This window comes from Eucalyptus grandis, chromosome 7 (assembly GCF_016545825.1).
Source record: "Eucalyptus grandis isolate ANBG69807.140 chromosome 7, ASM1654582v1, whole genome shotgun sequence".
NCBI classification, from domain to species: domain Eukaryota; kingdom Viridiplantae; phylum Streptophyta; class Magnoliopsida; order Myrtales; family Myrtaceae; genus Eucalyptus; species Eucalyptus grandis.
This window is the reverse complement of record NC_052618.1, coordinates 6978493-7003355: the sequence shown is the minus strand read 5'-3', so window position 1 is coordinate 7003355 and position 24863 is coordinate 6978493. Positions and strand designations below refer to the sequence as shown.

Genomic DNA, 24863 nt, shown 5'->3' with positions numbered 1-24863 from the left:
GAGAGAGAGACCACCCGGAGCACAAACGGAAGGGCCACCAAGTTTAGATTTCGCAGGGAGGCCGACGGACACCTTCTCTTGAGCAAGGCAGAAGAGGTGGGGGCCGGGCGACTTGGGTGGGGTAAAGCTCCCGGGTTCCAGCTGGAGGACCATCACCTGCGAGTCGGAAGTCGAGAAATGAATTCACAGAAGAAGAAGACCAGGAGGGACTCATAAAAGAGGCTACCAACCGGCTAAATGTTCCTGTGGATATAAGACTGAGAACTTACCACGTGCCGGGGCTGGTCCCGGTTCGCAAGCTGATTCCGACGCCGCCGTGCTTCCAACTCGGCCGCATCAAGACGTGCTAGAAATGCGTTGCCACACCAGAGGACGCCCGTGATGAAGAATACCACAAGCAGAAAAATGGCTGTGCCCACAAAACAAACCGCGACCGCCTGGTAAATCTCGTGCCCCTGCAGAGGCCCCTCGCTGGCGTACGCGTTCTCGGTCGCCGAACTTTCTGAGGCCGACTGGCTCATCTCTCTCCCGGCAGGTTTTCTTGTTTTTTCCTTCTTCTTCTTCTTCTTGAAAAACTTAGGGTTTTGCAGACGCGGCCCGTGTTTAAGGACGAAGATGACAACGTAAATAAAACAAAAGGGAGGGCTAGACCAGACTAGGATTGTTGCATTTACTAGGGGATTGCAGAAGACTCAGCAGCCCATGTTAGCCTAACCAGCTCTACATTATCACAACAAAACGTAAAGACGAAAGGTCATTATCCTGCCCAACGAGGTAGTTTCCTCCTATAGAAGTTTTTGATGTCAATTATGAATTTTCAAAAAAAAAAAAAAAAAAACAGAGAATTGCTAGTCTTATGGCACCGTCCCTTTTAAAAAGAGACGGTGCCTTGCCAGCCTTTCAATTTTCCAAGGGAGCCGGGTAAATTGCTTAGCCGTTTTCCTTCGAAAATTTGGAAGGAAAATTAAAAAACCAGGTAGAAGAAGCACTTTGTCATTTTACTCCAAAATGAGTAGGAGAAAAAAAACCGACCAAGATACATAAAAAGGTTTCTCGCTAAAAGTGTGGTTGAACTTTAAACATTAACTATCTTACCAAAAAAAAAAAACATTTTAAACATTAACTAAAGACAAAACACAAAACGAAAAAGGAGAACGTCCTGTAGCTCCACTTTTACCATGCAAAGAGCAATTAACATCAATTTTATATCAATCTAATGGATCGACATTTTAAGAAATGCTAAAAAATTCCTTTGAAATAATGTGATGTGAGTTTGTAAGTGATCATTGTTATAATGTGAAAAATAATGTGAAAAGATCAAAGGAACATAATGTAAACAATCTTTAATAATTTTGAAAAATTTCAGTGATCATTGTTATAATTTACCCAAATAATAGGCGATCGGCCTAAAACCTAGACAACTAATTCTGGCCATGTGATGGAATTTTAAATTTTCTATCCAAAAATGAAATAAAAAGATAAAATAATAGAAGAATGTTAGCTTGATCATCTTTCAATTGTATCTATTAAGTCTTACATCTTTTCACATTTTATTAATTAATTTCATTTGACCAACATTTTATTAATTAATTTATTACCGATGTGGAAATCAACATTCTACGTAATACGGTCAACATATTTTTTTTTATATTTCTTGAATTTTTAATGTTCTTTTAAGAAATAAATGGCGAGCTTCACATTAATGTGGAGGAAACTGAAACTTGTGCAAAAATACAAACATCTCTCGATTGTTTTTATTACGGGCATTATTTTCTTATCATTATAATTTTCGTGAATAACGACAGAGTCCAATGTCAAGAGCAGCGAAAAGACAAAACTCGGAACACAATTTGCCCGCGCGAGGGCGACGCCACGTCGGATAAGGAATATTATTTGACATGACAATTTGATATGCAATTATTAATTGCACAAGGAGAAGCAGACGTTTGTGTTTTTCTTTGTAACGAGGCAAGCCCACGTTGGATGGGGAAACTCCCAGCCAATGATTGTATGTGTGTGTATCTATATAATTTCATGGGTGATCTTTCCTCATCATTAAAATTTTATTAAAATAAAAGCATCTAGAGTTTATCAAAAGTTTGAAGGTACTAGGCTGGAAAATAGAAGAGAACACCTTGCTGTTGATCAAATTAGGTTCAGTTTCACACTAATATTATGTTTAGAGTTTATTGGATAATTTCCCATATAATATATTTCTCTATATTGCATTAAGTTTATGTGCTATTTTTTAATTTTTCTTAAAATTTTTTTTTTTTGATTCCCATTTTCTTGTCTTAATAATTACAATCGCATCCTACTGTGAAAAAATAAAAAAGCTTTTATCTATAAGTTTATCAAACTATGATGAGATATTGTTGTTTCTTTTCTTAATTTTCATATTATATCTTAAAAGTTAGATGTTAGGGAATAATTGAATGCGCATTGAGCGGATCAACGGACTAGATATAAAATAGGTTAAGATAGTTTCCTATTTATTTATTTTTTTTTAACCTAGGAACCAATCCGTATGTGAATTGGCTTGAAACCAATCGGGTTGGTTTCTAGGTTGAACTAGGTCATTTGTTCACCCCAATATTTGATTAGAAATATTAAAATTAGAGAGTCTTGATCAAATAAGTGGTGAGAGTAAAGGGATAGAAAGTAGTGTGATTTTATTTTTCTTTTTGCGTAGAACCTCGGTGCTAGCTTATTGCCTTGTAGGACTTCATAGTTTGTCTCTACCGAGCTTTCAATTTCTCAAGACAGCGTTTCCACGAAAGGAGTAATCCTAAAATTCCATTTAAAAAGCCAACTAAAAGTATACCTTTACAAGATTAAAAGTATATATATTCTTTTTGGTCCAATTTAGTGGTGAGTAATAATGTACTCCAGACGCAAAAGAGGGACAATATGTCGCATCAAGAAGCAATCCTCCCTAGAACATTAATGGTGATCTTTTCCAAGTTTGTTTTATCGATGGATGTCACATTATGAATGCGCGTTAGGAAACTAAGGGCATTTTATTTAGGGTCGGTAGAAGAGAGAGTTGACTTCAATGATCATTTATAAGCTAAATTAAAAGATAAGTATAGTCTCAAAACTTTTAAAATGTGTAATTAAATCCTAAAATTTATTAAATTAGTGTATTTAATTTTTATTTATTAATTTTGCCCAACTTGATTGATGGAAAATGCTAATTTGGCTTATTTTTCTTTTAAAAAATTATTCTCTTTTTTTGTGGTGATGACGTGATTAAAATATAAGGCTAAAGCGATTTTTTTTTTTTTTTGGTAAGAAGGCTAAAGCGATGTTGTTTTAATCAAAATCTAATTTTTTAATACAAATTTCATCTAAATTATATTTAAATTATATTAACAAAGCAAAAAAAAAAAAAAAAAAAAAAAAAAGGAAGAAATGAGCTAGGGTTAGCAAGGTTTGCAAGCAAAGTTATGGCAGTTACTCGATGAGATGAGGGTCATAAGCTCTTGGCCAATCCAGGCTTGTCGGAGGGCCGCTAAGGGTGGCCCTTGGCTAAACCTAAGCAAGGGTTAGCAACCCTCCCTTGTGGTTGATGAGGGTCACCGAGCCCCCTAACCTCCACAAGCTATTTATCACCATTGCTAGCCCTTGACCTTCCTAGAAATGGTGGGCGATGACGGCTCCTTCTTCTCTTTTTCTATATATGTATTTTTAAACTTTGCTTATTTTTAATGTAATTTAATTAAATTTGCATTAAAAGCTCGGATTTTGACTAAAACGATGTCGTTTTAACCACGTCAGCGGCACGTGGGATATGAAAGTAATAAGAAAGTCAGGTTCCAATTTTCCATTAGTCAAATTAGACAAACTCGATGGAAGGACTTGATTGCAATAATTAGACAATTTTAAGATTTAATTATATTTAAAAAAAAATTCAAGATTCGAACGTACTTTCACAAATAAGTTTTTGAGGATTTTCAGGCGCTTCACAAATTTAAGCAAAACAAAGAAAGGACACGGGAGCTGGTGATGCCTTACTAATTTATTTTTCTTCACATTACTAACTTTTTTAAATCATGATAAAAGGGAAAAAGAAAAGCAGAAGAGAAGGGTCACACTATTGGCATTAGGGGTGTGCAAAATACCTGGGAACCGCCCGGACCGCCCGGAACCGGACCGGAATCGCCCGGAACCGGCGGTTCTTGAGGGAAGTCCGGTTCCCGGTTCCAATTTTGAGAACCGGTGGGAACGGTCCGGTTCCCGGTTCCATGGGCGGATCTGCCCACCCGGACGGACCGGTTCCCTTTTAATATTAAAATAAAAATACTAAAATTGAATACAAAACAATTGTTTTGTGGCAATTGTTTTTGCTGCAGGATGAATACAAAGCTAAATATTGGGGAATTTTTATGCTTTTTCGTTGTTTAGTTTATTTATTAATATAGTGATGAAGGTGATGTATTCAATAAAGTCTTGTTTAGTTGCACTTCCTTTGTTTTCCTGTATTTGGATGGTGCCTCATTTCACCTCCTTTGATTTGTTTGTGCGACTTGTGATATTTTGCCGAACCTATTGAGGGATATGTCCAATTCATAGCTTTAAGAGAGACCCATTTTTCGTAAACACTTACTACTCTCTCTGCCTCTATATCAACTTACGTACATCCATTCCTTCATTAGTTGCATTTATAGTTGCAACAAATGAATTTGTGTTCCACGTACCCATTCCTTCATTGGTTGCATTTATAGTTGCAACAAATGAATTTGTGTTCCATGTACTTAAATTTGGTTTTTCTTTTTTTGGCTTGCTTTGATGTCACGTAGTCGTTTTATATTGAAAATAAAAAATTTTGTTTCGCGTCAAGATCGGTTCCATGGATCCACCCAGGAACCGGACCGGACCGGCGGTTTGGTTCCCGAGTGGATCCATGTAACAAATGGGTGGATCCCGGTTCCAATTTTTTGGAACCGGTCCTTAGCGGGCGGTTCCCGGTTTTAGGTCGGGAACCGCCCGCCCGGACCATGCACACCCCTAATTGGCATCAGTATTAGAGACGTAGAAAGATAGGACGGTGCCCCGGGGAAGGTGGGTCCCAGGGCCACGTCGACTGTCGATTGGGGCCCGACCTGTAGTGACGTGGAGGGGCTGGCCCACCTAATATTTTCCCCTCGGCTCGGCTTGGCTCATTCAAGAGAGCTGGGGCCTATGTAGAATTGACTAATTGAGTGCCGCTAAGCAAACGGCGCCGTTATTCCTTGCGTAGGCCTTTTTCACCACAACCTGCCATTGACTATTTACAGGCAACCGGAACCTACTTAACTAATGTTTCCGACCACCAATAATAATAATAATAATAATAATAATAATAATAATAAATGTAAAATCAATTCTTCTATGATATATCTGTGATAATATTTTAACATATCATAAATACAATGAAAGTCGCATTAGCAAACACACATATTTTTACAGAATCTAAGAGGCAATGGAGTTTTCCATATTTAAAACTCAATTCTTCACTTCTTAAATAATTCATAGATGCATGAAACTTTTATAATAAAGATACATTAAGTAAGACATCGACATTGTATAGAATTCAATCCGAGAATTCATAATTGACATCAAAGGACCGTCAATGAATGATAACGGGACGTAAATTCACGAGAAATAAAAAGAAGTAAGACCGACGAGAAGGAAAAAGGGAAGGAGGTGGGGGGAAAGAACCCCTCACAGGCGATGAATCGGCTCGCCGTCCCCGGCTCCACTCCCGAGCCGCCATCCATTGCCGAAGCTCGTGGATCGTAGATATCGCGGATTTTCTCATTCACGAGGTATTCAGCCTAGTTGCCTATATCATCGTGGTCGAGTGCCTGTGCAGGCTTGTGCCTCTCCTCTCCCTCTCCGCCACCGAAGAGGCTTGTTGCACAGTGGAGGTCTCACCGGAAGCGCGACGGCAGCCTTGGAGCCTTGCGAACCGAGACTGCCGCCGTGGCTCATCAGTGACTTGATTAGTGTGACATAAATTGGGGGAATTTACATGAGTTGGATCACTATCTAATTTATCTATGGAATACCAAGATCTAATTTTTATTTTTTTTTTGGTCGAAATATACCAAGATCTAAAGTTTACAAACCCATTTCCCTATATTGTTTTTCCAAGCTCTAAAAAGAAAAGAGGAAAAGCCGATTATTCAGGGCCGTTGTTTGGTCTAGACTACGGATTTATAGAGGATTGGTTCGGGACAGAAGGGATATTCCAAAAGAAAATAAAAACCGAAATTCTTTTCAGTGTAGAATTCGCGGATTAGGAGAAATTGAATTAGCTAATAACAAACTGTAGTTATCCGATAATAGCCCTTGACCCTCCTATTTTCAGCATTTCTCCCATAATAAAAACACAAAAAAAAAAAAAAAAAAAAAAAGAAGAAGGGAAAACGAAGATTAGGAACTTGGCTTTGCATAGCCTCGTTTTCTAATTCCTTTTCGTCTTGTCAAAACTGAACAAACTTCTGAATCGATTAACATTGAAGGATAATGGGAGATGAAGGCGGTGGCGGCGACGGCGGAGGCGGCGGCGGAGGCAGGGAGGCGATGTTGCCGAGCAACAAGGTCAAGCTCCTGTGCAGCCACGGCGGGAAGATCCTGCCGCGGCCCGGCGACGGGCACCTCAAGTACGTGGGCGGCGAGACCCGGGTCATCTCCATCTCTCGCGACGCGTCTTTCTCCGGTGCCGCCTTTTCTCCGTGACGATTGGCATGTCGGATTCGTCCGTCGTGTTGATATGGAAAATCCTGAGTCATTTGTTTTGCTGCTACAGATTTGATGAAGAAGCTGAGTGCCCAGATCGATGCGGACGTGGTCCTTAAGTACCAGGTGGCGCCGGAGGATCTCGACGCGCTGGTGTCGGTGCGATCGGACGAGGATCTCAGGCACATGCTCGACGAGTACGACCGCCACGAGAGCGGCGGGAACCCGAGGCTCCGGGCCTTCCTGTTCCCCGCCAATCCGACCGTGGTCGAGAACCAGACGGCCGCCCTGGAGCCGCAGGCACCGGAGCAGTGCTACGTCGACGCCATCAACGGCATCGTCCTGACCATGCCCAACCTGAGGATGGCCCCTCTCCAAGTGAACCGTGCCGTGTTCAGCATATCCTCCGCCTGCTCCTTGCCGAAATCGCCGTCTCCGGACAGCGGCCGCTCGACCAAAAATGATGATGTGATGTTCATTATCATGTTCATGATCATAATGATGATTTTCATTTTTTCAGACTCAATTCTTATCTTTTTAAATCTTATAGATGCATGAACTTTTATAATAAAGATACCTTAAGTAATATATCGACGTTGTATAGAATTCAATCCAAGAATTCATAATCGACGTCAGAGGACCGTCGGCTCGTGGTCCCCAGCTCCACCTTGAGCCGCCATCCACTGCCGAAGCTTGGTGGGTCGCAAATATTGCGGATTTTCTCATTTGCGTGGTATTCGGCCCGGTTGCCTATATCGTCGTGGCAAAGTGCCTCCGCGGGCTTGTGCCTCTCCTCTCCCTCTCCACCACCTAAAGGACCTCGTTGCGCAATGGAGGTCTCACCGGAAGCGCGACGGCAGCCTCCTAATGCATTAAGTTTATGTGCTATTTTTTTTCTTAAGTTTTTTTTTTGTCTTGATTCCCATTTTCTTGTCTTAATAATTACAATCGCATCCTACTGTGAAAAAAGAAAAAGAAAAAAGCTTCAACCTTATCTGTAAGTTTATCGAACTATGATGAGATATTGTCATTTATTTTCTTAATTTTCATATTATACCTTAAAAGTTAGATGTTAGGGAATAATTGAATGTGCATCGAGCCGATCAATGAACTAGATATAAAATAGGTTAAGATAGTTTCCTAATTTATTTATTTTTTAACCTAGGAACCAATCCCTATGTGAATTGGCTTGAAACCAATTCCGGTTGGTTTTTAGGTTGAGCTAGGTCAGTTGTTCACCCAATATTTGATTAGAAAAATTAAAATTAGAGTCTTGATCATATAAGTGGTGAAAGGGGATAGAAAGTAGTGTTCCTACCCTTTTATGAGGTGATTATATTGTGATTTTATTTTTCTTTTTGCGTAGAACCTCGGTGCTAGCTTATTGCCTTGTAGGACTTCATAGTTTGTCTCTACCGAGCTTTCAATTTCTCAAGACAGCGTTTCCACAAAAGGAGTAATCCCAAAATTCCATTTAAAAGGCCAACTAAAAGCATACCTTTACAAGATTAAAAGTATATATTCTTTTTGGTCCAACAAGATTAAAAGTACAACTAAGTAGGTTTGTCTGGTTAGAATGAGGCCATGCATGAGATGATTTTAGCCGGGCCATTAAAAACCAAGCCAGCCCCTTCATAAACTAGGGTCCTAATGGCCAGAAAAACCATGAAAGTTCTCCATAGAAAATGTCAGCTTGAAAGTCTAGTAGATCTTGTCATTCATGTGCAAATACAAAAGAGAAAAAATCTAGAGTTTTGTTATACAGTATTTTCAATTGTACCATCTGCTGCAAATGAGGCAGTCCAGATTGCTAGGTCGTCAATTCGGCACGTCCACCTCGTAGTAGGATCCATCCCTGCAAACTATTTGCCCGCTTGAACCTTGTCCCTACATAACCTCCATGCTCGTCTTAGGGCCTATATGATAACGTTTCTATTTCTCCCGATTTCTCTTTTTTGTTCTCTGGAACAAAAAAAGAACAAAAATCTGTTAGGTAACACCAACTTATTTTTCTATTCCCAGGAATAGAAAAGTGGCTAGAGAATAGATTTGGAACAGAAACAAAAAAAAAAAAAAAAATAACTTCTTGCTCCCAGCAACAATTTTTGGAAATAAGTTTTTTTTTTTTTTTTTTGCTTTTCAATTTCTCTTTTGTTCTTCTTCCTTTTTGTAGCCACCGCCTGCCGCCTACCAACCGTCAGCCACCTCTTGTTGCCTGCAGCCACTGTCGGTAGCCAACCGCTGGCGACTGCCGAGGACGGTCACCGCCGCGCGTAGCCCACCGGCTGCCGCCTAGAACCCACTAGCTGATGACTACCACCGTCCGCCAACAGCCTACCATCACCAACCACCACACGACTGCCGCCCGCCGCTGCACAACCGTCGTACGACCGCCGACCGTCGCCATTGTAGCAGCTACATCTCTATCCGTGCGGTCCCGAAGCTCGTCAAGAGGTTTTGCATCTCGCCTCGCCGCCATAGGAGAGTAAATGCAACTGTCCGGCCGCTGCGAGGTAAGAATCCCATCTCTATCTTGTGAATCCTCGTCGTGCTCGCTTTCCAAAGTCTCCTATCATCTTGATCGATTATTCTTCTCCGGACTTCCCAACCTCCTCCTCTGCCGTGTCCTTGGGAAGGTATCATCGGCCGGCCGCACCATGGAGTATGATCTCCTATCGCCATTCAATTCATTAGGAGTCTCGGCCTCGCCTTGGCGTTTGTTCAGTTTTTTTTTTTTTTTTAACAAGTAAGATTTTCCCTATGCCATCATTGTCACTGCCCGAGTCGAGTCGAGTCGAGTCTGACTCTTTGGTATACATGCATGCTACTAGTTCCCTTGTTCTAATTAGAGGTTGATTGCTGCATGATTTTTGATTAGCGATCGGTAACGACGAAGCGGCTTGCATTAACGTCGTTGTAGTTTAGAATTAACCAAGCAAAGTCCGATGTCAACTCGCGGAGATTCAAGCACCAAGGCCATCTTTGACATTTCTGTCGATCAAATTGAGAGAAGGGTTTCCATTTACCTAGGACAGTGATTGCTCGGTAGGCCTAATCCACTCGATTTCGACACTGTTCATAGCTGGAGCTATACCAATTTAGGGGTGAGTAATGATGTACTCTGGACGCAAAGCTAAGAGGTGTAATATGTCGCATCAAGAAGCAATCCTCCCAAGAACATTTATGGTGATCTTTTCCAAGTTTGTTTTATCGACTGATGTCACATTATGAATGCACATTAGAAAACGAAGGGCATTTTATTTAGGGTTCGGTACAAGGCAGAGTCGACTTCAATGATCATTTATAAGATAAATTAAAAGATAAGTATAGTCTCAAAACTTTTAAAATGTGTAATTAAATCCTGAAATTTATTAAATTAGTGTAATCAAATTTTTTCATTAACTCTATCCAACTTGATTGATGGAAAATGCTAATATGGCTTATTTTTCTCTAAAAAAAAATTTATTTTCTCTTTTACATGGTGATGACGTGACTAAAATATAAGGCTAGAACAATGTTGTTTTAATCAAAATCTGATTTTTTTTTAATACAAATTTCATCTTAATTATATTAACGGAGAGAAAAAAAAAAAGAGAGAAAGGAAGAAATGAGCGAGGTTTAGCAAGGGTTGCACATAAAGGGTTATTGGCACTTACTCGATAAGATGAGGGTCATAAGCTCTTGGTCAACCCAGGCTTGTTGGAGGGCCGCTAGTGGTGACAGCTGCTAAGGGTGGCCCTTGGCTAGACCTAAGCAAGGGTGAGTGACCCTCCCCTATGGTTAATGAGGGTCATCGAGCCCCCTAACCTCCACGAGGCATTTATCACCATTACCAGCCCTTGACCTTCCTGGAAATGCTGGGCGATGATGGTGGCAAGGGCTGCAAGCCTTCCCTTGCTTCTTCATTCTTCTCTCTTTTTTTTAATATATTTTATTTAAACTTTGCTTACTTGTAATGTAATTTAATTAAATTTATATTAAAAACTCGGATTTTGACCAAAACGATGCCGTTCTAGCCGCATCGGCGCCACGTGGGATATGAAAGTAATAAGAAAGTCAGGTCAAAATTTCCATTAGTCAAATTAGACAAACTCGATGGAAGGACTTGATTGCAATAATTAGACAATTTTTAAGATTTAATTGTATTTTTTAAAAAATTCAAGATTCAAATGCATTTTCACAAATAAGTTTTTGAGGATTTTCAGGGCACCTCACAAATTTAAGCGAAACAAAGAAAGGACACGGGAGCTAGTGATGCCTTACTAATTTATTTTTCCTCGCATTACTAACTTTTTTAAATCCATGATAAAAGGGAAAAAGAAAAGTAGAAGAGAAGGGTCATCCAACCAGTATCACTATTAGAGACGCGAAAAGATGGGATGGTGCCGGGGAAGTGGGTCCCAGAGCCACGTCGATTGTCGATTGGGACCCGACCCGTGGTGACGTGGAAGGGCGGGCCCACCTAATATTTTCCCCTCGGCTCGGCTCGGCTCGGCTCGGCTCAATGGTTCATTCAAGAGAGCTGGGGCGTATATAGAATTGACCAATTGAGTGCTGCTAAGCAAACGGCACCGTTGGGCCTTTTTCACCACAACCTGCCATTGACTATTTACAGGCATTTGGAACCCTCTTAACTAATGTTTCTGACCAATAATAAAAATAATAATAATAATAATAATGTAAAATCAATTGTTTTACGATATATCTGTGATGATATTTTAACATATTATAAATACAATGAAAGCTGCATTAGCAAACACACATATTTTTATAGGATCTAAGAGGCAATGGAGTTTTCTATATTTAAAACTCAATTATTCACTTCTTAAATAATTCATAGATGCATGAAATTTTATAATAAAGATACGTTAAATAAGACATCGACGTTGTAAAGAATTCAATCCGAGAATTCATAATCGTCGTCAGAGGACCGTCGATAAATGGTATCGGGATGTAAATTCATGAGAAATAAGAAGAAGTAAGACCGACGAGAAGTAAAAAAGGTGTGGGGGGAGAAGAAGCCCCTCACCCGGCGATGAATCGGCTCGCCATCCCCGGCTCCACCCTTGAGCCACCGAAGCTAGGCGGATCACAGAGCGGATTTTCTCATTTGCGTGGTATTCGGCCCGGTTGCCTATATCATCGTGGCTAAGTGCCTCCGCGGGCTTGTGCCTCTCCTCTCCCTCTCCACCACCTAAAGAACCTCGTTGCGCAATGGAGGTCTCATCGGAAGCGTGACAGCAGCCTCGGAACCTTGCGAACCGAGATCGTCGGCGTGGCTCGTTAGTTAGCGTGACATAAAATGGGGGGATTTACATAGTTGGATCGCTATCTAATTTATCTATGGAATACCAAGATCTAAAGTTTACAAACCCATTTCCCTATATTGTTTTTCCAAGCTCTAAAAAGAAAAGAGGAAAAGCCGATTATTCAAGGCTGTTGTTTGGTCTAGATTTCGGATTTATAGCGGATCGGTTCGGGACGGAATGGATATTCCTAAAGCTAAAAAAAAAAACGAAATCCTTTTCAGTGTAGAATTCACCGATTAGGAGAAATTGAATTAGCTAATAACAACCTGTGGTTATCCGATAATCGCCCTTGACCCCCTATTTTCAGCATTTCTCCCATAAAAAAAATTAATAAAAACACAAAAAAAAAAAAAAAAAAAGGAAAACGAAGATTAGGAGCTTCGTTTTGCATAGCCTCGTTTTTTAATTCCTTTTCGTCTTGTCAAAACTGAACAAACTTCTGAATCAATTAACATCGAAGGATAATGGGAGATAAAGGCGGCGACGGCGGAGGCGGAGTTGGAGGCGGTGGTGGAGGCGGGAAGACGACGTCGCCGAGCCACAAGGTCAAGTTCCTGTGCAGCCACGGCGGGAAGATCCTGCCGCGGCCCGGCGACGGGCACCTCAAGTACGTGGGCGGCGAGACCCGGGTCATCTCCATCTCTCGCGACGCGTCTTTCTCCGGTGCTGGCTTTTCTCCGTGACGATTGGCATGTCGGATTCGTCCGTCGTGTTGATATGGAAAATTCTGAGTCATTTGTTTTGCTGCTACAGATTTGATGAAGAAGCTGAGTGCCCAGATCGATGCGGACGTGGTCCTGAAGTACCAGGTGGCGCCGGAGGATCTCGACGCGCTGGTGTCGGTGCGATCGGACGAGGATCTCGGGCACATGCTCGACGAGTACGACCGCCACGAGAGCGGCGGGAACCTGAGGCTCCGGGCCTTCCTGTTCCCCGCCAATCCGACCGTGGTCGAGAACCAGACGGCCGCCCTGGAGCCGCAGGCGCCAGAGCAGCGCTACGTCGACGCCATCAACGGCATCGTCCGGACCATGCCCAACCTGAGGATGGCCCCTCTCCGCGTGAACCGTGCCGCGTTCAGCATATCCTCCGCCTGCTCCTCGCGGAAATCGCCGTCTCCGGACAGCGGCCGCTCGACCAAAGATGATGATGATGATGATGATGTGATGATGATCATGATGTTGATGATGGTGGTGGTGATGATGATGATGATATCATGTAAAATCAATTCTTTTATGATAGATCTGTGATAATATTTCTCCGCCGTAACTCCTGGTCCCCACCAATGTTGCACGGTGATCGACGCGCCACGTGTAACGACGAAAGCCCACGTCATTTTTTTGGGCAAGTCAAGGTGGGCCCGGATCACGGCTTCCGAGGAATCGGACGATGCTGCCGATCAGTGGAATGGTAGGGAATGTCATTTGACATGACAGTTGGATGGGGAAACTCCCAGCCAATGCTTGTATGTGTGCGTATCTATATAATTTAATGCGTGATCTTTCCTCATCATTAAAAAATTATTAAAATAAAAACATGTAGAATTTATCAAAAGTTTGAAGGTACTAGGATGGAAAATAAAAGAGAACACCTTGTTGTTGATCAAATTAGGTTCAATTTCACACTAATATTATGTTTAGAGTTTATTGGATAATTTCCCATATAATATATTTCTCTATATTGCATTAAGTTTATGTGCTATTTTTTAATTTTTTCTTAAATTTTTTTTTTTTTTTTTTTTTTTTTTGGTCTTGATTCCCATTTTCTTGTCTTAATAATTACAATCGCATCCTACTATGAAAGAAAAAGAAGAAGCTTTAATCTTATTGTAAGTTTATAACTATGATGAGTTATTGTCGTTTCTTTTCTTAATTTTAGGAGCCAAGATGAGCTGGCGTTGGTCGGAGATATAGGAGCTGTGAACAGTGTTAGCAAACCTGAATTCGAGAATTTGAGTCTTTTGTCATAAACTTTTTTGCGGTTTGTTAACTGATTTCATTTGATCAATTTTGGTCGGAAATTGGCAATGTAAACACCGACCGTCTTATGTGACATGGTCGATACCGACATGTATATTTTTAATTTTTTAAATAAATAAATAGCAAGCTAGTATTTGTCTAGAAATTCTTTGAATCAATCACAAATGAGAAGATCGCTCGTAGGAATTTCTAAACCATTTAGCAGGAGTAGAATCACCATCTAACTTTAATAAATTCTCACTCTCGGCCTAAATTTATGGGCAAAAACCATAGTAAAACTCCCACCACAAAAATCACTCTTGATAGAAAAGGAAATATATATATATATATATATATATATATATATATATATTACCACAAAAATCCCTAAACTTAACCTGATATAACCCTAATATGACCAGAACAACCCAATTTTTTTCAAACCCATCTCTATTTTCCTAAAATGTCTTTACAAAGGAGAACGTACCAACTATTGGCCGACGATCGAATCTCCTTACTCGAAACATATCAGCTTGTCGACACCTATATTTCTCTGTTAATATTGGCCTTTTTCGTCCATCTCCACCGGTCGTCCAATCACAATGGAAACTTCAATATCAATGAACCTACTCAAAGTACCAACAACTCCCGAGGCTAATGTAAGGCTTTCAGGACATTACCAGAATATTCAATGAACATGTCTGCCGGTGATCTTCGCTCAACTTCCTCGTGGAGGACCACCGCGAGAAGACGGTCCGATACAGATAATAAAGTAAATGCACTAGGAAACAAAAAAAAAACGGAAACACTATGCACTCAAAAAAAAAAAATTAATTGACATCAAGCAATTTCATCTCAATATCGAATCTTGCGATATCGTTGACTATTTTTTGGTTGAGACTTCGAGGCATTTTATCAAACAGTATATGTGTGCAACCAAGGGATTGACTCTAACCATAAATCTAAGTTGTGTTTTTGGTTTAAAAATAAAAGAAGAAAAAGAGATAAACTTTGAAAAATTTGAAAATAAAAGTAAAAAATTGTTTACATCCAGATACATAGGATGGCCAATGCTGATTAAATTATCACATCAGTGATTTTTAGGTAAAATTAAAATGTTTATAATTAAAATGATAAATTATAAGAAGGTTTTAAATTGGACAAGTCACTGTACAATAAATTCTGGATTTATGGATAATTATCTCAGTGAAATCCCAGGGAATATAATGTGACACGACAATTTTAACATGCAATTATTATTTGCACAAGCTGGGGTATGTGTTTTTCTTTATAACAAGTAAAGCCCACGTTGTGTGTGTATCTATATAATTCAATGGGTGATTTTTCCTCATTACTAGCGGTTTATTAAAAATAAAAGCGTGTAGAATTTATCGAAAGTTCAAAGGTACTAGGCTGGAAAATGAAAGAGAACGCCTCGTCATTGATTAAATTGGGTTCAATTTGACACTAATAATAAGTTTAGGGTTTTTTCGAATAATTTTCCTGCATTATGTATTTTTCTACAATGCAGTAAAGTTTATGTGCTATTTATTTTATTGTTTCCACTTTAAAAATTCTTTTTTTTTTTTGGTCTTGATTCCCATTTTCTCATCTTAATAATTACGATCACATCCTACATTGAAATAAAAAATAAGAATCAATCTCGTCCATATGCTTATCAAATTATGATAAGATAATGTCATTTCTTTTCTTAATTTTCATATTATGCCAAAAAAGTTAGACGCTAGAGAAGATTGAACGTGCATCGAGCTGTCAAATAGGTTAAGACAAGTTCTTATTTTATTTTATTTACCCGGAGACTAGTCGCCATTTAAATCAGCCTAAAATTATCCGGGCTGGTTTTCAGGTCCAATTGGGTCATTTGCTCACCCCGAGACTTGACTATAAAAATTAAAATTAGAGTCTTGATCATAGAAAAGGTGAGAGCAAGGGGACAGAAGTTAGAATATTTCCTACCCTTTTATGGGGTGATTACATTGTGATTTTTCTTTTTCTTTTTCAGGAGAACCTGGGTTCTAGCTTATTACCTTGTAGGACTTCATAGTTTGTCTCCACCGAGCTTTCAATTTCTTAAAATAATGTTTCCGCGAAAGGAGTAATTCCAACATTCCATTTAAAAGGCCAACTAAAAGCATAATAACTTCACAAGATTAAAAGTCTTTTCTTTTTGGTTGAATAAGAGTAAAAGCATAAATACATGAAACAAAATTCTTCCGTCATACTAAAGTGGCATCCACTCAAAAGGAAAATAGAACAATAAATTTTGAAATACTTGCATAATTTGGATCTAAATTGTTCCGACGAAATAGATATTATCAAAAGAAAAAATTGTAAGCTATTTCTACTTATTACTAATGATATAGCCATCAAGTGGTGTTTATGCCACGGTACAATGTCCCAAAAAAAAAAAAAAATGATTGCTTAAAATAATTAGTCGATATAAAAGGTATCATTATCAAGAAAAACTCGTGTCTAGACATATTCATTGGTGATGAAAATAATTTTAGTCCATTCATTTTTTTAAGTGATACAAGCAATCATTTTTAAGAAAATGTTTTTAAACTAATTATTTTCCATGAAACAAAGGATTATTGTGGATATATCTTATGGATATGTATTATTATCCAAATACCTAATTGAAGTTTACCAAGCAATTGTTCCATATTGTTTTTCCCAAAATAAATATATAAAAAAAACAATTATTGTGGGCCAATGTTTGTCTAGGGTGCATTTGTTTCACAAAAAACCTTTTCCGAGTAAAAGTTTTCCTCATTTTTTGGCATTTGATTCACTTAAGAAAATGAATGAACGAAAATGATTTTCCTAGTTAATGAAAAATATTTTCCTACCAAAGCTTAAATTCAAGAAGATAATTTCCCTTTTGAAAAAATCGGAAAAAGTTTTCCCAGTTTTCAAGCTCCTTGGTTAATGAAAGTTCATTATTATAAAAATAATTTTAAAACAATCCAATTTTTAATTATTTTTAAAATCAAATATTTTATTTTTCTTTTATATTTTACTTTTTCTCTCTCTCTTTTCTTTCTTTTCCTTCCCCTTCATCCCCTTTCTTCCTCAGCTAGCCGTGTGCTTTGGTGATTGTGAGCAGCCCGGCGACCGGCCAAAATTATAGGCTGGTGAGCTCGAGGCTTGGCCAACCTAGGCAAGCTTGAGCTCGCTAGCCTGAGCTTGATCGAGGTTGGCAAGCTTAGGCTCCACCAAGATTGGTGAGCTTGTGGCTCACCCGATCTCGACAAGGTGAAGTTTATATGTGGCTCTCATCTTTCGATAGCAGCAGAGGAGGGGAAAAAAAGAAAAGAAAAGAAAGGAAATTGAAAATAAATAGAAAAGAGAAAAAGAAAATTAAAAAATTTATAATTTGATTTTTTTGAAAAAAATAAAACAAAAATAAAAAAGCGAAAAATAAAATAATTAAAAATTTTGACTTTTTTTCATTTACTAACTTTTTTTTTTTTTTTAATGATGGCATGTCAAAATGACCTAATATCAAATGGATGGCGGCGGTAAAAAAAGTTTGAGACTTACCTCGTGAAATATTCGTACTGGATTTTAGTATGACAGAGGGGAAAGATGGGTTCAGCACACGGCGCGTGACTCCCACGCCTTGCCGCCGGGGGGTAGGAATCGATGGGGCGGGGAGGGATATCCGATGGGATTCTTCAACTGTGGGCCGTCCGATTGAACCAATCGCCGAAATCGGACGCCCAGGTGATTACACGAAATTTCAATTAAATTAAAATTTTCGGAGTCCCAGTGACAAGGCTTGAGGCACACGCTCGCACGCGTGAAACAGACGGACACGCGCGCAATGAGCGAAACCCCACACGTACCGCGAAACACGAAGGAATGGCCTCTCGATCTTCGAACATCGAACGGCTCAGATTTTGCCCCAATTTTTGCAAAAAGAAAAAAAAATAAAAAGAGAAAAATAAAATAATTAAAAATTTTGAATTCCTTTTTGTCTAAAGTAAAGCGATGAGGTCGAAATTATTTTTCAATAATATCCAAACGTTAGAAAATATTTTCGATCATATATCACGAAAAAAAGAAAAACTAATCGTAATCTTCGAAAATAATATATCATCGAGTTATTCGTAAAATAATTTAATTAAATTTGGATTTAGGATTGAATGGACATTCAAAGGGCATGTGATAATTATTGACTAAAGTCCAAGAAAAAAGAAAGGAATTCTTTAGCAAAAAGTTCCGAAAGTAGGAAATAAATTGACTATTAATAGCTTTTGCGCGTCCATTGTCATTTAGCGTGGTACGAGATCTCTTCGCGTCCGGCTACTTTCTTCTTCGTCGACCTCTGCAGGGTCCGCCGGAGCTCTGTTCATGGGCCAGCAAACAGGTTAGCTTCCACTTGGGTCGTCGGTTCCGAATCTTCCTTCTCTCGAATGGAAGAACTTGTTTCTTGTAGGGAACCGACTGCTAACTTTAATGGACTGGATTTTCTTCTTCGTTTTTTTTTTTCAAAGAAAACGCGCCGGCGGCGACGATGAACGGGTTCGACCCGGACGAAGCCACCCGGATGACGATGGGGAGGTGCAGCTCCCCTCCTCCGTTCGCTTGTGACGGGCGGTGTCTCGCCATTGTAGCAGCTGTATATCTGATCGGCGCGGTTCTGATCTACGCGGTCGTGTATCTCGTCATGAGGTTTTGCATCTTGCCTCGCCGCCACAGGCGAGTAAGTGCAGCTCCCTCTCTGCCGTTCGGCCGCCGCGAGGTAAGAATCCCATCTCTGTCTTGTGAATCCTCGTCGCGCTCGCTTTCCAAACTCTCCCCTCATCCTGATCGATTCTTCTTCTCCGGACTTCCCAGCCTCCTCCTTTGCCGTGTCCCAGGGAAGGTATCATCGGCCGGCCGCACCATGGCGTATGATCTTCTGTCACGGTTCAATAGGAGTCTCGGCCTCGCCTTGGCATTTGTTCAGTTTTTTTTAAACAAGCGAGATTTCCTCTGTCTAGGCATGTAAAACTTTCCTAAGCTACCATTGTCGCGGCCCGAGTAGACCCGTCTCGACTCGACTCTTTACTTTGGTATATATGCATGCTACTAGTTCCCTTGTTCTAATTAGAGGTTGATTGCTGCATGATTACTGATTAGCAATCGGTGACGACGAAATCACGGCTTGCATTAACGGCATCATAGTTTAGAATTAACCAAGCAAAGTCCGATGTCAACTCACGGAGATTTGAGCACCGAGGCCATCTTTGTGATGATGAATCACGGCTTGCATTAACGTCGTTGTAGTTTAGAATTAACCAAGCAAAGTCCGATGTCAACTCGCGGAGATTCAAGCACCGAGGCCATCTTTGACGTTTCTGTCGAACAAATTGAGAGAAGGGTTTCCATTTACCTAGGATAACGACTGCTCGGCAGGCCTAATCCACTCCATTTTGACACTGTTCATAGCTGGAGCTATACCAATTTAGGGGTGAGTAATAATGTACTCTGGACGCAAAAAAGGTACAATATGCGGCATCAAGAAGCAATCCTCCCTGGAACATTAATGGTGATCTTTTCCAAGTTTGTTTTATCGACCGATGTCACATCATGAATGCACCTTAGGAAACTAAGGGCATTTTATTTAGGGTTGGTAGAAGGTGGAGTCAACTTCAATGATCATTTATAAGATAAATTAAAAGATAAGTATAGTCTCAAAACTTTCAAAATGTGTAATTAAATCCTAAGACTTATTAAATTAATGTAATTAATTTTTTTTCATTAATTTTGTCCAACTTGATTGATGGAAAATGCTAATGTTGCTTATTTTTCTTTTTCTTTTTTAAAATTATTTTTTATGGGGCAATGACGTGACTAAAATATGAGGCTAAAACGATGTTGTTTTAGTCAAAATCTGATTTTTTTAATACAAATTTCATCTAAATTATATTAACAAAGCAAAAAATTAAAAAATTAAAAAGGAAGAAATGAGCGAGGATCAACGAGGTTGCAAGCAATCGTTATGGCACTTACTCAATAAGGTGAGGGTCATAAGCTCTTGGCTAGCCCAAGCTTGTCGGAGGGCCGCTAGTGGTGATGGCCACTAAGGGTGGCCCTCGGCTAGACCTAAGCAAGGGTTAGCAATCCTCCCTTGTGGTTGATGAGGGTCACGAGCCCCCGAACCTTCGCGAGCCATTTATCACCATTGCCAACCCTTGACCTTCCTAGAAATGATGGGCGATGACAGCTCCTTCTCCTCTTTTTCTATATATATATTTTAAACTTTGCTTATTTTTAATGTAATTTAATTATTTGTATAAAACGAAGCCGTTCTAGCCACGTCGGCGACACATGGGATATGAAAGTAATAAGAAAGTCAAGTCAAAATTTTTCATTAGTCAAATTAGACAAACTCGATGGAAGGACTTGATTGCAATAATTAGATAATTTTTAAGATTTAATTATATATTTTTTTAAAAAAAAATTCAAGATTTGAATGCACTTTTGCAAATAAGTTTTTGAGGATTTTCAGGGCGCTTCACAAATTAAAGCAAAACAAAGAAAGGACACGGGAGCTGGCGATGCCCTACTAATTTCTTTTTCCTCGCATTACTAACTTTTTTAAATCCATGATAAAAGGGAAAAAGAAAAGCAGAAGAGAAGGGTCACACTATTAGGGACGCAGAAAGATAGGACGGTGCCCCGGGTGGGTCCCAGAGCCACGTCGACTGTCGATTGGGGCTGACCCATGGTGACGTGGAGGGGCGGGCCCACCTAATATTTTCCCCTCGGCTCGGCTCAATGGTTCATTCAAGAGAGCTAGGGCATATATAGAATTGACTAATTGAGTGCCGCTAAGCAAAAGGCCCCGTTATCGCAACCTGCCATTGACTATTTACAGGCAACCGGAACCTACTTAACTAATGTTTCCGACCAAATAATTATAATTATAATAATATGTAAAATCAATTCTTTTATGATATATTTGTGATAATATTTTAACATATTATAAATACAATGAAAGCCATATTAGGAAACGCACATATTGTTACAGGATCTAAGAGGCAACAGAATTTTCCATATTTAAAACTCAATTCTTCACTTCTTAAATAATTGATAGACACATGAACTTTTATAATAAAGATACATTAAGTAAGACATCGACGTTGTATAGAATTCAATCCGAGAATTCATAATAGACGTCAAATGTCCGTTGATGAATGGTATCGGGATGTAGATTCACGAGAAATAAGAAGAAGTAAGATCAACGAGAAGGAAAAAGGTGTGGGGGGAGAAGAGCCCATCGCCCGGCGATGAATTGGCTCACCATCCTCGGCTCCACCCCGAGCCGCCACCCACCGCCGAAGCTAGGCGGATCACAGAGCGGATTTTCTCATTTGCGTGGTATTCGGCCCGGTTGCCTATATCATCGTGGCTAAGTGCCTCCGTGGGCTTGTGCCTCTCCTCGCCCTCTCCGCCACCTAAAGGACCTCGTTGTGCAGTGGAGGTCTCACCACTCACCAGAAGCGCGACGGCAGCCTCGGAACCTTGCGAACTGAGACCGCCGCCGTGGCTCATCAGTGACTTGATTAGCGTGACATAAAATGGGGGAATTTACATGAGTTGGATCGCTATCTAATTTATCTATGGAATACCAAGATCTAAAGTTTACAAGCCCACTTCCCCATATTGTTTTTCCAAGCCCTAAAAAGAAAAGAGGAAAAGCCGATTATTCAGGGCCGTTGTTTGGTCTAGATTTCGGATTTATAGCGGATCAGTTCGGGACGGAATGGATATTCCAGAAGGAAAAGAAAAACAGAAATTCTTTTCAGCGTAGAATTCGCGGATTAGGAGAAATTGAATTAACTAATAACAACATGTGGTTATCCGATAATCGCCCTTGACCCCCCCTATTTTCAGCATTTCTTCCATAAAAAAAATTAATAAAAACACAAAAAAAAAGAAGGGAAAACGAAGATTAGGAACTTGGTGTTGCATAGCCTCGTTTTCTAATTCCTTTTCGTCTTGTCAAAACTGAACAAACTTCTGAATCGATTAACATAGAAGGATAATGGGAGACGAAGGCGGCGACGGCGGAGGCGGAGGCGGTGGCGGCGACCGTGGAGGTGGTGGCGGAGTCGGGGAGGCGACGTCGCCGAGCAACAAGGTCAAGTTCCTGTGCAGCCACGGCGGGAAGATCCTGCCGTGGCCCAACGACGGCCACCTCAAGTACGTGGGCGGCGAGACCCGGGTCATCTCCATCTCTCGCGACGCGTCTTTCTCCGGTGCCGCCTTTTCTCCGTGACGATTGGCATGTCGGATTCGTCGGTCGTGTTGATATGGAAAATTCTGAGTCATTGTTTTGCTGCTACAGATTTGATGAAGAAGCTGAGTGCCCCGATCGATGCGGACGTGGTCCTGAAGTATCAGGTGGCGCCGGAGGATCTCGACGCGCTGGTGACGGTGCGGACTGACGAGGATCTCAGGCACATGCTCGACGAGTACGACCGCCACGAGAGCGGCAGGAACCCGAGGCTCCGGGCCTTCCTGTTCCCCGCCAACCCGACCGTGGTCGAGAACCTGACGGCCGCCCTGGAGCCGCAGGCGCCGGAGCAGCGCTACGTCGACGCCATCAACGGCATCGTCCGGACCATCCCCAACGTGAGGATGGCCCCTCTCCGCGTGAACCGTGCCGCGTTCAGCATATCCTCCGCCTGCTCCTCGCCGAAATCGCCGTCCCCGGACAGCAGCCGCTCGACCGACGCCACGGCACAGGAGACCTTCACGTTCAACGCGAGGCGGCTCCCAATGAGCAAGGTCCAAAGCTCGCCTAGCCTGTGCAGCCTCGGCAACAATGCCCCGGCGCCGAACAACGGGTTCGGCAACCGCCAATGCATTCACCAGCACCACCATTATCACTACCCGAACTACCAGAGGCAGGAACACCACCCTGGCAGCTACCACACCATTAGGCCGCCTCAGGACCCCCACAAAGGGATCGGCGGCGGCGAGCGGCTCCACCCGGCTCTGCCGTCGGGGAGGGCCGACATCGGTAGGAGCTACCTGGGTCAGGGATTGAACCCCTACTACGGGTCGCAAAGGCATCATGGGGCCGGCGGGGGAGGTTATAACTACTGCGGCTACTCCGACGAGTGCGGGGGTTATGCAGGCACAAGGTACGAGCGGGCGGATAGTCTGCCGGCGAGCCCGAGAAGGGCCTATTGGGATGGATCCTACTACAAGGTAGACCTGCCGAATTGATGACGACCCGGCGATCCGGACGGCCTTATTCGCAGCAGACGGTTTGATCGATTATACTGCACATGTACAGCAAGAACTCTAGATTTTTACTCTTCTGTATTTGCACATGAATTATAAGATGTACTAGACTTCCAAACCGATGTATATTCAAGTTTCTGTGGAGAACTTTCATGGTCTTTCTGGCCAAAGGGACTGGACTGGCTTGGTTTTTTTTAATAGATGGATGATCTCGTTGACCGGACAAACCTACGTATTTATACTTTTAATCTATGTATTTATACTTTCAATCTTGTTCGACCCAAAATAAAAATAAAAATACTTCTGATCTTTTAAAGTTATGCTTTTTGTTGGCCTTGGAAATGGAAATGTTGGGATTACTCATTTTGTGGAAACGTTGCCTAGAGAAATTGCAAGCTTGGCAGAGACAAACTATGAAGTTCTACAGGGCAATAAGCTAGAACCTAGGTTCTAATAAAACACAGATAAAAATCACAGTATAATCACCTCATAAAAAGGGAGGAAAAATTCTACTTTTTATCCCCTTACTCTCACCGCTTTTATGATGAAGACTCTCAAATTTTAATTTTTCTAATCAAATCTTGGGGCAAGCAAGTGACCCGGTTCAACCTAAAAACCAGCCCGATCGGTTTCAAGCTTGGCTTACATGGGGACGATTTCTTGGGTAAAAAAATAAATTAATTAAGAACCTGTCTTAACCTATTTAATACTCGGTTGATTGATCAGCCCGATGCACATAAAATCGTCCTCTAGCGTCTAACTTTCAAGGTATAATGTAAAAATTAAGAAAAGAAATGACATTATCTCATCATAGTTCGAAAGCTTACATACAAGATTGAAGCTTTAACTTTTCCAAGATAGGAAGTAATCATAATTATTAAGATGAGAAAATGAGAATTAAGATAAAAAGAGAATTTTTAAAGAGAAAATAATTAAAAAAAAAGCACATAAACTTTAATACATTACAGAGAAATATATTATATGAATAATTGTTCAAAAAATAATAAATTTATTGTTAATATCAAATTGAACTCAATTTAATTAACGACGGGGCGTTATCATTCATTTTCCAGTCCAGTACCTTCAAATTTTTTTGATAAATTCTACAAGATCACCCATTAAATTATGTAGATACACACATGCAATCATTGGCTGGGAGTTTCCCCATCCAACGTGGGCTTTCCTCGTTATATAGAAAGACACATACGCCTGCCTTCTGCCCCTGCAATTAATAATTGCATATTAAATTGTCATGTCAAATTATATTCCCGAGCATTCCACTGATCAGCAGCTTTATCCGATTCCTCGGAATCCACGATCCGGGCCCACCTCGCGTGTGTAAAGACGAACTTTTCGAGGACCACCAGGTTGACTTGTCCTCTTGCCTCACCGGGGATGACATCAACTTCTACACCACTCCAGTTCAGCAGGACCGGCTTCGCCCAAGCATTCACTCAATTCGATCCCAAGCCTCTGACATTAAAATGGCACGAATGAAAATTTGAATAATGTTGCCCGTGGTTGTGAGATCTGACTCGAGTTTTTTTTTTTTTTTTTGGTTATAAAAGCATTTTTATTCATTCATTTATCAGTAAAAGTGCTA

General features: G+C 40.7%; 3 protein-coding genes across 3 annotated transcripts; all 3 read left to right on the top strand.

The window, feature by feature from the left end:
* The first annotated feature begins 6513 nt into the window (after positions 1-6513).
* LOC104454856 lies at positions 6514-7540 on the top strand. The gene is made up of 3 exons (XM_010069739.3): positions 6514-6706; positions 6797-7194; positions 7331-7540. The coding sequence occupies exons 1-3, from the start codon at positions 6514-6516 to the stop codon at positions 7538-7540; spliced, it is 801 nt and encodes a 266-aa protein (XP_010068041.2).
* Positions 7541-12499: 4959 nt separating this feature from the next.
* Positions 12500-16033, top strand: LOC104454854. The gene is made up of 3 exons (XM_039317354.1): positions 12500-12698; positions 12789-13163; positions 16017-16033. The coding sequence occupies exons 1-3, from the start codon at positions 12500-12502 to the stop codon at positions 16031-16033; spliced, it is 591 nt and encodes a 196-aa protein (XP_039173288.1).
* A 6019-nt stretch (positions 16034-22052) lies between these two features.
* Positions 22053-23242, top strand: LOC104454853. Its single transcript, XM_010069737.2, has 2 exons — positions 22053-22266; positions 22356-23242. The coding sequence occupies exons 1-2, from the start codon at positions 22053-22055 to the stop codon at positions 23240-23242; spliced, it is 1101 nt and encodes a 366-aa protein (XP_010068039.2).
* The last annotated feature ends 1621 nt before the right edge of the window (positions 23243-24863 follow it).